This window comes from Mytilus trossulus, chromosome 5 (genome assembly GCF_036588685.1).
Source record: "Mytilus trossulus isolate FHL-02 chromosome 5, PNRI_Mtr1.1.1.hap1, whole genome shotgun sequence".
Taxonomy (NCBI): domain Eukaryota; kingdom Metazoa; phylum Mollusca; class Bivalvia; order Mytilida; family Mytilidae; genus Mytilus; species Mytilus trossulus.
This window is the reverse complement of record NC_086377.1, coordinates 82,339,717-82,356,100: the sequence shown is the minus strand read 5'-3', so window position 1 is coordinate 82,356,100 and position 16,384 is coordinate 82,339,717. Positions and strand designations below refer to the sequence as shown.

Below are 16,384 nucleotides of genomic sequence, written 5' to 3'. Positions count from 1 at the left end.
TTCATGAGTTAATGCATGGACAACATTTGATTGCAGCCCGCCCACCCGACTGCCCAACCACCCGCCCGCCGTACATCCCCAAATCAATAACCGACATTTTTGTCACAAAAATCCGGTTTAAAATGGCATTTTTGCACCAATGGCAGATAATTTGGAGCTTTATCAATAATATCTACATTTTAAAAGTCACCTGAGGCCAACAAGAATTGATTTTTTTGAATGATTCTTGTACCATAATGATAAAGTAATAACTACTTAAGGTAATAAATGAAATTTGTAATGAAAAATTATTGTTTAATTTTTTTCTGAAAATCTTATACCCGTGAGCCTCCTTAAGAAAACTGTGTTCATTCATTAAGTGTAATAACAAAAAGGTTAGTCCCTCCATGTAAAAGTAACGCACAGACTGATTTCTTCATATTTAGTTTAACCTGTTTATTATACAGGTATTTCATCATAAACTTAAAAGTTGTACTTTATTATATTTTATCTGCAGCTGTTTACCCTCAACTATCATGACTATTGTATTTGTATTTATATTGTAATTGTACTTTCTCTGTTGACTTGTATTTAGTTTTTAGAGAATAAAATATCTATCTATCTAATAAGAATAAAACTGAATGTTACCTGTTTTGATTTCACCCAAGGACTGCATCCTTGATCTATTAAACATTTTGTTACATCAATCTGTCCATTCACAGCAGCATAATGTAAAGCTGTTCGTCCAAACTATAACAATATAAAAATATAAACATGTTAATGGTGTGTGATAACAAAATCATGAGAGGAGTCAAACAATTTACCAAATGTAAGAAATATAAACATCGGGTAAGAAAATATCCAATTATATCAGTGTATAAACTATTAAATGGTATATTAAGATATATAAATTCAATGTATATTTTTTCTGATTCAGTGAAACAAAACAGGTAAAAAAATAATAAACTCTTAATTATATAAGTGTAACAAGTCAAATAATAGCAACCCTCACTTTATATAAGTCAAACAACTATTTGTTGTCCATTTAACATGTATGATTAACAACATGATTTTATGTTGATTCAGTAGAATGATCAAAGTTGAAAAAAAAACTTTTTTCAAGAAACATTAAAACGAGTAATATTTTCTGATTCAGTAGGAAGAGACAAGAAAAATAAGACCCCACTTTATATAATTCTGTCAAGTATTTGTTATTATTAAAAGATGTTTTACATGAGATCTGTAGAATTAATATTATTTGACTAAAGATGTTAACACAACTTTTTCTCATCAACTTCTCATTAAAATCAGATGTTAACAAAATAATTTTTTGTCAAGAAACAAAATAAAACCTTAACTATCTGATTCAGTTCTGTGTTACGAATAAAATGAGACCCCATTTTATATAATTCTAACAAATATGTGTTGTCCATTAAACCTGTCTGATTAACAACATGATTTTGTGTAGATTCTGTATAAAGTGATGTTTGGTCAGAGTAAGGTGATTATATCTATCATTACCCAGCGGTCTTTGACGTCTAACTGACTGCCGTGAGTGACCAGGTAAATCACCACCTCCAGGTGTCCTCCCCCAGCCGCCAACATTAATGGTGTCTGTCCATACTGTAATATCAACATATAACAGACATCAAAACTTGTGTCATAAACTGGACAATGTTGTGTAATAAATATAAACAAAATATATATCACATGAATCAGTGGTCAAAACTGAATAAAATGACCAGTCACACTTTTATTTATATTCTACATAAACAACAAATAAACAAAATGTTTTATTGTGAGATGTCAGAACTTCCATCAGAAATGTCAGGTTAAAAAAAAACTTTTTTCTAGAAACATAAACAATATTTATATCAATGGACTCAGCTGGACAAGACATTTAAAATGAGACCCCACTTTATATAATTCTATCAAATATTTGTTGTCCATTAAATCTGTCTGATTAACAATGATTACATAGAATGATCAACAGTTTTTAAAAAAAAAAAAAAATTCAAGAAACATTAAAATGAGTTATATTTTCTGATTTAGTACGAAGAGACGAGAAAAATAAGACCCCACTTTATATAATTCTGTCGAGTATTTGTTATTTTTAAAAGATGTTTTACATTAGATCTGTAGAATTAATATTATCTTATTATCTGACTACAGAAGTTATTACAACTTTTTCTCATCAACTTCTTATTAAAATCAAATGTTTACAAAATAATTTTTCATCAGGAAACAAAATAAAACCTAAACTATCTGATTCAGTTCTGTGTTACGAATAAAATGAGACCCCACTTTATATAATTCTAACAAATATTTGTTGTCCATTAAACCTGTCTGATTAACAACATGATTTTGTGTAGATTCTGTATAAAATGATGTTTGGTCAGAGTAAGGTGATTATATCTATCATTACCACGGTGGATGTAGCGTCTAACTGACTGCCGTGAGTGGCCAGGTAAGTCACTATCTCCAGGTGTCCTACCCCAGCCGCCCATATTAATGGTGTCCTTCCATCCTGTAATATCAACATATAACAGACATCAAAACTTGTGTCATAAACTGGACAATGTTGTGTAATAAATATAAACAAAATATATATCACATGAATCAGTGGTCAAAACTGAATAAAATGACCAGTCACACTTTTATTTATATTCTACATAAACAACAAATAAACAACATGTTTTATTGTGAGATGTCAGAACTTCCATCAGAAATGTCAGGTTAAAAAAAAACTTTTTTCTAAAAACATAAACAATATTTATATCAATGGACTCAGCTGGACAAGACAATTAAAATGAGACCCCACTTTATATAATTCTGTCAAATATTTGTTGTCCATTAAATCTGTCTGATTAACAATGATTAAGAAGAATGACAAAAGTGAGAAAAAAAAACTTTTTTTCAAGAAACATTAAAACGAGTTATATTTTCTGATTCAGTACGAAGAGACAAGAAAAATAAGACCCCACTTTATATAATTCTGTCACGTATTTGTTATTTTTAAAAGATGTTTTACATAAGATCTGTAGAATTAACATTATCTGACTAAAGATGTTAACACAACTTTTTCTCATCAACTTCTCATTAAAATCAGATGTTTACAAAATATTTGTTTGTCAAGAAACAAAATAAAACCTTAACTATCTGATTCAGTTCTGTGTTACGAATAAAATGAGACCCTACTTTATATAATTCTAACAAATATGTGTTGTCCATTAAACCTGTCTGATTAACAGTATTTTGTGTCTTTTCAAAATAATGATCAAAGCTTAGAAAATATTTAGTGGTATTTCCGTGTAAAATGTTGGGTGTCTACCAGCTGCTTCATATCATATGAGTTGTTGTGTATAAGGGTAATATAGCAATGGTGTATAAGGGTAATATAGCAATGGTGTATGTTTGTGATGAGTATAAGGGTAATATAGCAATGGTGTATGTTTGTGGTGAGTATAAGGGTAATATAGCAATGGTGTATGTTTGTGGTGAGTATAAGGGTAATATAGCAATGGTGTATGTTTGTGGTGAGTATAAGGGTAATATAGCAATGGTGTATGTTTGTGGTGAGTATAAGGGTAATATAGCAATGGTGTATGTTTGTGGTGAGTATAAGGGTGATATAGCAATGGTGTATGTTTGTGGTGAGTATAAGGGTAATATAGCAATGGTGAATGTTTGTGGTGAGTATAAGGGTAATATAGCAATGGTGTATGTTTGTGGTGAGTATAAGGGTAATATAGCAATGGTGTATGTTTGTGGTGAGTATAAGGGTAATATAGCAATGGTGTATGTTTGTGTTGTGTATAAGGGTAATATAGCAATGGTGTATGTGTGTGGTGAGTAAAAGGGTTATATAGCAATGGTGTATGTTTGTGGTGAGTATAAGGGTAATATAGCAATGGTGTATGTTTGTGGTGAGTATAAGGGTAATATATCAATGGTGTATGTTTGTGGTGAGTATAAGGGTAATATAGCAATGGTGTATGTTTGTGGTGAGTATAAGGGTAATATAGCCATGGTGTATGTTTGTGGTGAGTATAAGGGTAATATATCAATGGTGAATGTTTGTGGTGAGTATAAGGGTAATATAGCAATGGTGTATGTTTGTGGTGAGTATAAGGGTTATATAGCAATGGTGTATGTTTGTGGTGAGTATAAGGGTAATATAGCAATGGTTTATGTTTGTGGTGAGTAAAAGGGTTATATAGCAATGGTGTATGTTTGTGGTGAGTATAAGGGTAATATAGCAATGGTGTATGTGTGTGGTGAGTATAAGGGTAATATAGCAATGGTGTATGTGTGTTGTGAGTATAAGGGTGATATAGCAATGGTGTATGTTTGTGGTGAGTATAAGGGTAATATAGCAATGGTGTATGTTTGTGGTGAGTATAAGGGTAATATAGCAATGGTGTATGTGTGTTGTGAGTATAAGGGTGATATAGCAATGGTGTATGTTTGTGGTGAGTATAAGGGTAATATAGCAATGGTGTATGTGTGTGGTGAGTATAAGGGTAATATAGCAATGGTGTATGTGTTGTTGTGAGTATAAGGGTAATATAGCAATGGTGTATGTGTGTGGTGAGTATAAGGGTAATATAGCAATGGCGTATGTTTGTGGTGAGTATAAGATTAATATAGCAATGGTGTATGTTTGTGGTGAGTTTAAGGGTAATATAGCAACGGTGTATGTTTGTGGTTAGTTTAAGTGAAGAACTGCAGTAAGCCAAGTTTGTATTTTTCAAGTTTGCGTTGCCTATAAGTGTGATCTGTCACTTGTTTGTGATGAGTGTAATAATGTCATTGTTATGTCACATGCTGGTGTTGAGTATAAGAATGGCATTGCTATGTCACATGTTGGTGTTGACTATAAGAGTGTCATTGCTATGTCACATGTTGGTATTGAGTATAAGAGTGTCATTGTATGTCACATGTTGGTGTTGAGTATAAGAGTGTCATTACTATGTCACATGTTGGTGTTGAGGTAAAGAGTGTCATTGCTATGTCACATGTTGGTGTTGAGTATAAGATGTCATTGCTATGTCACATGTTAGTGTTGACTATAAGAGTGTCATTGCTATGTCACATGTTGGTGTTGACTATAAGAGTGTCATTGCTATGTCACATGTTGGTGTTGAGGTAAAGAGTGTCATTGTTATGTCACACGTTGGTGTTGAGTATAAGATGTCATTGCTATGTCACATGTTGGTGTTGAATATAAGAGTGTCACTGTTATGTCACATGCTGGTGTTGAGTATAAGAGTGTCATTGCTAAGTGACATGTTGGTGTTGAGTATAAGAGTGTCGTTGCTATGTCATATGTTGGTGTTGACTATAAGAGTGTCATTGCTAAGTGACATGTTGGTGTTGAGTATAAGAGTGTCATTGCTATGTCACATGTTGGTGTTGACTATAAGAGTGTCATTGCTATGTCACATGTTGGTGTTGAGTATTAGAGTGTCATTGCTATGTCACATGTTGGTGTTGACTATTAGAGTGTCATTGCTGTCACATGTTGGTGTTGACTATAATAGTGTCATTGATATGTCACATGTCAGTGTTAACTATAAGAGTGACATGTTGGTGTTGACTATAAGAGTGTCATTGATATGTCACATGTTGGTGTTGAGCATATGATTGTCATTGCTATGTCACATGTTGGTGTTGACTATCATAGTGTCATTGCTATGTCAAATGTTGGTGTTGATTATAAGAGTGTCATTGCTATGTCACATGTTGGTGTTGAGGTAAAGAGTGTCATTGCTATGTCACATGTTGGTGTTGAGTATAAGATGTCATTGCTAAGTCACATGTTAGTGTTGACTAAAAGAGTGTAATTGCTATGTCACATGTTGGTGTTGACTATAAGAGTGTCATTGCTATGTCACATGTTGGTGTTGAGGTAAAGAGTGTCATTGCTATGTCACATGTTGGTGTTGACTATAATAGTGTCATTGATATGTCACATGTCAGTGTTAACTATAAGAGTGACATGTTGGTGTTGACTATAAGAGTGTCATTGATATGTCACATGTTGGTGTTGAGCATATGATTGTCATTGCTATGTCACATGTTGGTGTTGACTATCATAGTGTCATTGCTATGTCAAATGTTGGTGTTGATTATAAGAGTGTCATTGCTATGTCACATGTTGGTGTTGAGGTAAAGAGTGTCATTGCTATGTCACATGTTGGTTTTGAGTATAAGATGTCATTGCTAAGTCACATGTTAGTGTTGACTAAAAGAGTGTAATTGCTATGTCACATGTTGGTGTTGACTATAAGAGTGTCATTGCTATGTCACATGTTGGTGTTGAGGTAAAGAGTGTCATTGCTATGTCACATGTTGGTGTTGACTATAAGAGTGTCATTGCTATGTCACATGTTGGTGTTGACTATAAGAGTGTCATTGATATGTCACATGTCAGTGTTTACTATAAGAGTGACATGTTGGTGTTGACTATAAGAGTGTCATTGATATGTCACATGTTGGTGTTGAGCATATGATTGTCATTGCTATGTCACATGTTGGAGTTGACTATCATAGTGTCATTGCTACGTCACATGGTGGTGTTGATTATAAGAGTGTCATTGCTATGTCACATGTTGGTGTTGACTATAAGAGTGTTATTGCTATGTCACATGTTGGTGTTGAGGTAAAAAGTGTCATTGCTATGTCACATGGTGGTGTTGAACATATGAGTGTCATTGCTTTGTCACATGTTAGTGTTGACTATAAGAGTGGCATTGCTATTTCAAATGTTGGTGTTGACTATAAGAGTGTCATTGCTATGTCAAATGTTGGTGTTGACTATAAGAGTGTCATTGCTATGTCACATGTTAGTGTTGACTATAAGAATGGCATTGCTAAATGACATGTTGGTGTTGACTTTAAGAGTGTCATTGCTATGTCACATGTTGGTGTTGAGTATAAGAGTGTCATTGCTATGTCACATGTTGGTGTTGAGTATAAGAGTGTCATTGCTATGTCACATGTTGGTGTTGACTATAAAAGTGTTATTGCTATGTCACATGTTGGTGTTGACTATAAGAGTGTCATTGATATGTCACATGGTGGTGTTGATTATAATAGTGCCATTGCTATGTCACATGTTGGTGTTGAGGTAAAAAGTTTCATTGCTATGTCACATGTTGGTGTTGAGGTGATGAGTGTCATTGCTCTGTCACATGTTAGTGTTGACTATACGAGTTTCATTGCTATTTCAAATGTTGGTGTTGACTATAAGAGTGTCATTGCTATGTCAAATGTTGGTGTTGACTATAAGAGTGTCATTGCTATGTCACATGTTAGTGTTGACAATAAGAGTGTCATTGCTAAGTGACATGTTGGTATTGACTATAAGAGTGTTATTGCTATGTCACATGTTGGTGTTGAGTATAAGAGTGTCATTGCTATGTCACATGTTAGTGTTGACTATAAAAGTGTCTTGCTAAGTGACATGTTGGTGTTGACTATAAGAGTGTCATTGCCATGTCACATGTTGGTGTTGACTATAAGAGTGTCATTGATATGTCAAATGTTGGTGTTGACTATAAGAGTGTCATTGCTATGTCACAAGTTGGTGTTGAGGTAAAGAGTGTCATTGCTATGCCACATGTTGGTGTTGATCATATGAGTGTCATTGAAATGTCACAAGTTGGTGTTGAGTATAATAGTGTCATTGCTATGTCACATGTTGGTGTTGACTATAAGAGTGTCATTGAAATGTCACAAGTTGGTGTTGACTATAAGAGTGCCATTGCTATGTCACATGTTGGTGTTGACTATAAGAGTGTCATTGCTATGTCACATGTTGGTGTTGAGTATAAGGATGTCACTGCTATGTCACATGTTGTTGTAGAGTATAATAGTGTCATTGCTATGTCACATGTTGGTGCTGAGCATATGAGTGTCATTGCTATGTCACATGTTAGTGTTGACTATAAAAGTGTCTTGCTAAGTGACATGTTGGTGTTGACTATAAGAGTGTCATTGCTATGTCACATGTTGGTGTTCAGGTAAACAGTGCCATTGCTATGTCAAATGTTGATGTTGAGCATATGAGTGTCATTGCTATGTCACATGTTGGTGTTGGAGTAAAGAGTGTCATTGCTATGTCACATGTTGGTTTTGACTATAAGAGTATCATTGCTATGTCACATGTTGGTGTTCAGGTAAACAGTGCCATTGCTATGTCAAATGTTGATGTTGAGGTAGAGTGTCATTGGTATGTCACATGTTGGTGTTCAGGTAAATAGTGTCATTGCTATGTCACATGTTGGTGTTGACTATAAGAGTGTCATTGTTATGTCACATTTTGGTGTTGACTATCAGAGTGTCATTGCTTTGTCAAAAGTTGGTTTTGATTATAAGAATGTATAAAAAAAGAAGATGTGGTATGATTGCCAATGAGACAACTATCCACAAAAGACCAAAATGACACAAACATTAACAATTATAGATCACCGTACGGCCTTCAACAATGAGGAAAGCCCATACTGCATATAGTCAGCTATAAAAGGCCCCGATAAGACAATGTAAAACAATTCAAGCGAGAAAACTAACGGCCTTATTTATGTAAAAAAATGAACGAAAAACAAATATGTAACACATAAACAAAAGACAACCACTGAATTACAGGCTCCTGAATTGGGACAGGCACGTCATTACTATGCTACATGTTGGTGTTGAGGTAAAGAGTGTCATTGCTATGTCAAATGTTGGTGTTGAGGTAGAGTGTCATTGGTATGTAACATGTTGGTGTTGAGGTAAAGAGTGTCATTGCTATGTCACATGTTGATGTTGACTATAAGAGTGTCATTGCTATGTCAAATGTTGGTGTTGACTATACGAGTGTCATTGTTCAGTCACATGTTGGTGTTGACTATAAGAGTGTCATTGCTATGTCACATGTTGGTGTTGAGCATAAGAGTGTCATTGCTATGTCACATGTTGTATGATCAGGTGTCACATGTCATGTTCAGTACAGGAGTAGTAAATGCATGTTGTATGATCAGGTGTCACATGTCATGTTCAGTACAGGAGTGGTAAATGAATGTTGTATGATGTGGTGTCACATGTCATGTTCAGTACAGGAGTGGTAAATGAATGTTGTATAATCAGGTGTCACATGTCATGTTAAGTACAAGAGTGGTAAATGAAAGTTGTATGGTCAGGTGTCACATGTCATGTTCAGTACAGGAGTGGTAAATGCATGGTGTATGATCAGGTGTCACATGTCATGTTTAGTACTGGAGTGGTAAATGTATGTTGTATGATCAGGTCTCACATGTCATGTTTAGTACAAGAATGGTAAATGAATGTTGTATAATCAGGTGTTACATGTCATGTTCAGTACTGGAGTGGTAAATGTATGTTGTATGATCAGGTCTCACATGTCATGTTCAGTACAAGAGTGGTAAATGAAAGTTGTATAATCAGGTGTTACATGTCATGTTCAGTACAGGAGTGGTATATGAATGTTGTATAATCAGGTGTTACATGTCATGTTCAGTACAAGAGTGGTAAATGAAAGTTGTATAATCAGGTGTTACATGTCATGTTCAGTACAAGAGTGGTAAATGAAAGTTGTATAATCAGGTGTCACATGTCATGTTCAGTACAAGAGTGATAAATGAATGTTGTATGATCAGGTGTTACATGTCATGTTCAGAACAAGAGTGGTAAATGAATGTTGTATAATCAGGTGTCACATGTCATGTTCAGTACAAGAGTGGTAAATGAATGTTGTATAATCAGGTGTCACATGTCATGTTCAGTACAAGAGTGGTAAATGTATGTTGTATAATCATGTGTTACATGTCATGTTCAGTACTGGAGTGGTAAATGTATGTTGTATGATCAGGTGTCACATGTCATGTTCAGTACTGGAGTGGTAAATGTTTGTTGTATAATCAGGTGTTACATGTCATGTTTAGTACTGGAGTGGTAAATGTATGTTGTATGATCAGGTGTCACATGTCATGTTCAGTACTGGAGTGGTAAATGTATGTTGTATAATCAGGTGTTACATGTCATGTTTAGTACTTGAGTGGTAAATGAATGTTGTATAATCAGGTGTTACATGTCATGTTCAGTACAAGAGTGGTAAATGAAAGTTGTATAATCAGGTGTCACATGTCGTGTTCAGTACAAGAGTGGTAAATGTATGTTGTATAATCATGTGTTACATGTCATGTTCAGTACTGGAGTGGTAAATGTATGTTGTATGATCAGGTGTCACATGTCATGTTCAGTACTGGAGTGGTAAATGTATGTTGTATAATCAGGTGTTACATGTCATGTTTAGTACTGGAGTGGTAAATGTATGTTGTATAATCAGGTGTTACATATCAGGTTTAGTACAAGAGTGGTAAATGTATGTTGTATAATCAGGTGTTACATGTCATGTTCAGTACTGGAGTGGTAAATGTATGTTGTATGATCAGGTGTCACATGTCATGTTTAGTACAATAGTGGTAAATGAATGTTGTAAAATCAGGTGTCACATGTCAATGTTTAGTACTGGAGTAGTAAATGAATGTTGTATGATCAGGTGGCACATGTCATATTCAGTACAGGAGAGGTATATGCAGGTTTTATCATCAGGTGTCACATGTCATGTTCAGTACAAGAGTGGTAAATGCAGGTTTTATGATCAGGTGTCACATGTTATGTTCAGTACAAGAGTGGTAAATGAATGTTGTATAATCAGGTGTCACATGTCATGTTTAGTACAATAGTGGTAAATGTATGTTGTATGATCAGGTGTCACATGTCATGTTTAGTACAATAGTGGTAAATGAATGTTGTATAATCAGGTGTCACATGTCAATGTTTAGTACTGGAGTAGTAAATGAATGTTGTATGATCAGGTGGCACATGTCATATTCAGTACAGGAGTGGTAAATGCAGGTTTTATGATCAGGTGTCACATGTCATGTTCAGTACTGGAGTGGTAAATGTATGTTGTATGATCAGGTGTCACATGTCATGTTCAGTACTGGAGTGGTAAATGTATGTTGTATAATCAGGTGTTACATGTCATGTTTAGTACTGGAGTGGTAAATGTATGTTGTATAATCAGGTGTTACATGTCATGTTCAGTACTGGAGTGGTAAATGTATGTTGTATAATCAGGTGTTACATGTCATGTTTAGTACTGGAGTGGTAAATGTATGTTGTATGATCAGGTGTCACATGTCATGTTCAGTACTGGAGTGGTAAATGTATGTTGTATAATCAGGTGTTACATGTCATGTTTAGTACTTGAGTGGTAAATGAATGTTGTATAATCAGGTGTTACATGTCATGTTCAGTACAAGAGTGGTAAATGAAAGTTGTATAATCAGGTGTCACATGTCGTGTTCAGTACAATAGTGGTAAATGTATGTTGTATAATCATGTGTTACATGTCATGTTCAGTACTGGAGTGGTAAATATATGTTGTATGATCAGGTGTCACATGTCATGTTCAGTACTGGAGTGGTAAATGTATGTTGTATAATCAGGTGTTACATGTCATGTTTAGTACTGGAGTGGTAAATGTATGTTGTATAATCAGGTGTTACATATCAGGTTTAGTACAAGAGTGGTAAATGTATGTTGTATAATCAGGTGTTACATGTCATGTTCAGTACTGGAGTGGTAAATGTATGTTGTATGATCAGGTGTCACATGTCATGTTTAGTACAATAGTGGTAAATGAATGTTGTAAAATCAGGTGTCACATGTCAATGTTTAGTACTGGAGTAGTAAATGAATGTTGTATGATCAGGTGGCACATGTCATATTCAGTACAGGAGAGGTATATGCAGGTTTTATCATCAGGTGTCACATGTCATGTTCAGTACAAGAGTGGTAAATGCAGGTTTTATGATCAGGTGTCACATGTTATGTTCAGTACAAGAGTGGTAAATGAATGTTGTATAATCAGGTGTCATACATCATGTTTAGTACAGGAGTGGTAAATGTATGTTGTATGATCAGGTGTCACATGTCATGTTTAGTACAATAGTGGTAAATGAATGTTGTATAATCAGGTGTCACATGTCAATGTTTAGTACTGGAGTAGTAAATGAATGTTGTATGATCAGGTGGCACATGTCATATTCAGTACAGGAGAGGTATATGGGTGGAATCAGAAAAAATGAGGCAAAAGTGTGACGAGCATGGTCAAAAATAAACATATTTTTTGGGGTTCAGGATTTGTCTCACCACCTTCACCATATCATTTATTTTATGAAACTTAAGTGTCCAGACAAAGCATTAAGACATTAAGAATAATTTTAACTTTTAATAACTAACAAAATCAGTAATTTGAACAAATACAACTAAACATATACACATGATTTACATCAATTAAGAATACATTAAAAGCATAAACATATTTCCTATTAATGCCAGGTTGATTAAGGAACATTTGGATACCAAATTCTCTATACATTATCGCCATCAATTTGAAAAAAATCCTGTTTTAGCACTTTATGTATGGCAGATTATGAATGACCTGGTTATAAAAGTTTAAATACAGAAACAAATTACTTAAGAATATTAACAAAAACACCTTTCCATTAAAGACGCAACTTTTGGTAACAATCAGCAAAAAAAAAATATACCAATATAGGCTACAATTTTAAAGTAATCATCTTTTTAGAAAAGCATCCATTTCTGGGATTTTGTCACACTCCTGACATATTTGACACATATCATATATATCAAAAAATATATAATATGAATGCATTTATCACATGTTGGAAGAAAAGTATCAAAAACCAGAAGGCAATTCTATCAAAATTTCATGAAATTATTGAATATATAGAATATGTTCTCTTTTTTTTTTAATCAACATAAGGGTGGAATCAGAAAAAAATAAGATTTTAACATATTGGGGCATATTGTTTCCCCCATTATATTTAGGAAAGTAAATTAAATGTCAAACCAACAAGTTCAATACCAGCTAACTTGCAGCCAAATTTCATTTAGATATCTTGTACCAGCCAAAAGTTTTATTAAAAAAACATGTCAAATTTGTCAGGAGTGTGACGCTTTTTGTGTGACAGGATTTTTTTTTAATAATTTACATGTTGAGTAAAAATTATTATGATGAATGCATGTATATGAAGATGGTTTATAATCATTCTTCAATACTAGGTTTTGTAGATTATAGATTGGTGTTATCATTGCACAAATATTATGTAAATAAATATACATTGTGAAAAGGTATGTACCAAAAATTAATATTGGCAAAATTTGATAATTTCTAAATTAAAGTGTTATGGTTGTATTTTAAAGGAGTATTTGTGTGTAAAACTGGTAAGTATTTATTGTATACATGTAAAAGCTATCCATAAAAGGCTATACAGACATCCTGAGGTGCATAATTCACATATTGGATTAACTTCTATACAAGCACCCAAAAATGTCAGGAGTGTGACAACTGTCAAATTTATATAATGCTTTTCATCTTACATTGTTATTTATTTTTCAGAAGCACCTGTTCCATAGAGAAGAAAAACATTTAGTGCAGCTGTGATAATCTATATGTTGAATCTACACACTTGATTTTTAGATGTCAGGAGTGTGACACTTTTTTTATACATTCAATGACATATATTGTTTAAATTTTGTATTTACTAACCTTCTTCTATCAAAATTTTGACACCAAGTAACAATGGATCATTTTTTTTAATATGTAATTAAAATTTAAACAATGTCATTGAATGTATAAAAAAAGTGTCACACTCCTGACATCTAAAAATCAAGTGTGTAGATTCAACATATAGATTATCACAGCTGCAATAAATGTTTTTCTTCTCTATGGAACAGGTGCTTCTGAAAAATAAATAACAATGTAAGATGAAAAGCATTATATAAATTTGGTACATGTTTAAAGACAGTTGTCACACTCCTGACATTTTTGGGTGCTTGTATAGAAGTTAATCCAATATGTGAATTATGCACCTCAGGATGTCTGTATAGCCTTTTATGGATAGCTTATATGTATACAATAAATACTTACCAGTTTTACACACAAATACTCCTTTAAAATACAACCATAACACTTTAATTTAGAAATTATCAAATTTTGCCAATATTAATTTTTGGTACATACCTTTTCATAATGTATATTTATTTACATAATATTTGTGCAATGATAACACCAATCTATAATCTACAAAACCTAGTATTGAAGAATGATTATAAACCATCTTCATATACATGCATTCATCATAATAATTTTTACTCAACATGTAAATTATTAAAAAAAAATCCTGTCACACAAAAAGCGTCACACTCCTGACAAATTTGACATGTTTTTTTAATAAAACTTTTGGCTGGTACAAGATATCTAAATGAAATTTGGCTGCAAGTTAGCTGGTATTGAACTTGTTGGTTTGACATTTAATTTACTTTCCTAATTATAATGGGGCAAACAATATGCCCCAATATGTTAAAATCTTCATTTTTTCTGATTCCACCCATATGCAGGTTTTATCATCAGGTGTCACATGTCATGTTCAGTACAAGAGTGGTAAATGCAGGTTTTATGATCAGGTGTCACATGTTATGTTCAGTACATAAGTGGTTTATGAATGTTGTAGAATCAGGTGTCACATTGCATGTTTAGAACAGGAGTGGTCAATGAAAGTTGTATGATCAGGTGTCATGTCTCAAGTCATGGTCATGCAAGATTTTTTTGGAACCAAAGTAATGTTTTTTGTGTAGAATACGTGTAATCAAGTAAATCACAATATTTCAGTTATATACAGTTATGAAGTATCAGACAGCAACTCTATGACATACAAACTGGAGTGGTATTCATCAGTGTAATAAAGTTAATCACAATATTTCAGTTGTATGCAGATATGAAGTATCATGAAATTCTGTTGTGTGGTTTGAGAGGAGTTGCAAAGACAAACTGTTGCAGTAGTACATTAAAGTAAATAAGTTCAAAGGGGCGTAACTCTTAGAAAAAAATTGAATCGCAATTTCCTGTCGATATGCACAACTACATAGTATGTACTTAATATCTGAAAAGGTTTCGTGAAATTCTGTTGTGTGGTTTGAGAGGAGTTGCGATGACAAACTGTTGCAGTAGTACATTAAAGTAAATAAGTTCAAAGGGGCGTAACTCCTAGATTTTTTTTTTACTGACAGACGGACGGGTCAAAAACATTATACCCTCTGCAACCCGTTGCATGGGGTATAATAAATAGAATGTTCACTGAATCACTGAACACTTACAAGGGCAGTGTTTAACTGATCCACATTATGTGTACTATATATTAAATATCTGTAAATGTGTTAAACATTTTACTTTACTTACAAATCCTCTACATTCCAAGTTAGCTCTGTTCTTTACACATAATTCCACCTCTTTTATATTCCCCTCAAATGCAGCTGTAAGAAGTTTCTGTAAGCAAAACAGTACAGCCTTCAACAATGATCAAAGCCCATATGGCATAGTCAGCTATAAAAGGCCCTGAAATGACTAATGTAGACTGTTGAAATTTGATTGTTTTTCATTTTTTTTCCATGGCGTTGTCAGATTCTCTTTGACCTAAAGAGTTGTGAATGTCCTTCAATATCTTACGTTTCTTTTTTTTTTTGTCTCCTGGAATTTTGTATATTGAAATTTTGTTCACTGTAGTCATTTTGATTTCTCCTGTTCTCCCCCTGAGAATACTGCACGCCTGTATCTTTATGTACAGTTTATAGACAACATAGATCACATGACATAGGTCACATGACACTGACTGACTCTGAGAATACTGCACGCCTGTATCTTTATGTACAGTTTATAGACAACATGGGACACATGAAATAGGTCACATGTCAATGACTTTTAAGAAGAAAAACTTACCTCATCCCAACTTGCCATTATATCCTGTAAAAGAAAATGAAATAATTGTATATTTATAAAAATAAGAAGATATGATTACCAATGAGACAACTATCAACTTAAGTTCAAATGAAGTGGATGTAAGCAATTATAGGCAACGGTACGGCCTTCAACAATAAGAACAAGAGGCTGTCAAGTGACAGCAAACTGGATTTTCCTGCATAGGTCGAACCCTGAACAGTTGAACAAGTATGGACACAACATTTGAGCTTAAAACAGCTCTGAATTTGGATTCTGATTGAATATTTATAATAGATTATTTTCTAATTAAGAGGGAATGCCAGGAACCATCAAGTTTCCTCCCTAAAATTTATTGAAAGTACATTTTTAATTAATAATGAAAATGATATTTGCAAATCTGAAACACAAACAGGATCATGTAAAAAAATAAAAAATAACACACACATCAAAAATGAATTACCACATAACAACTGTGACATCTCAGGGATGATTCCATGGGTCCCTTGAACATCAAATTGGGAATTTTATCCC

At 33.6% G+C, this 16,384-nt stretch overlaps 1 protein-coding gene across 1 annotated transcript in view; it reads right to left on the bottom strand.

Moving 5' to 3' along the window:
• Positions 1-15,871, bottom strand: part of LOC134718380 (death-associated protein kinase 1-like) — a 52,358-nt gene extending 36,487 nt beyond the window's left edge. The window contains exons 1-5 of the mRNA XM_063580878.1: positions 15,854-15,871; positions 15,317-15,403; positions 2,405-2,506; positions 1,501-1,602; positions 628-729 (exon numbers count right to left, since the gene is read on the bottom strand). Coding sequence (XP_063436948.1) covers positions 628-729; positions 1,501-1,602; positions 2,405-2,506; positions 15,317-15,403; positions 15,854-15,871 — 411 coding nt within the window. The remainder of the gene's footprint in view (positions 1-627; positions 730-1,500; positions 1,603-2,404; positions 2,507-15,316; positions 15,404-15,853) is intronic.
• Positions 15,872-16,384: the final 513 nt, after the last annotated feature.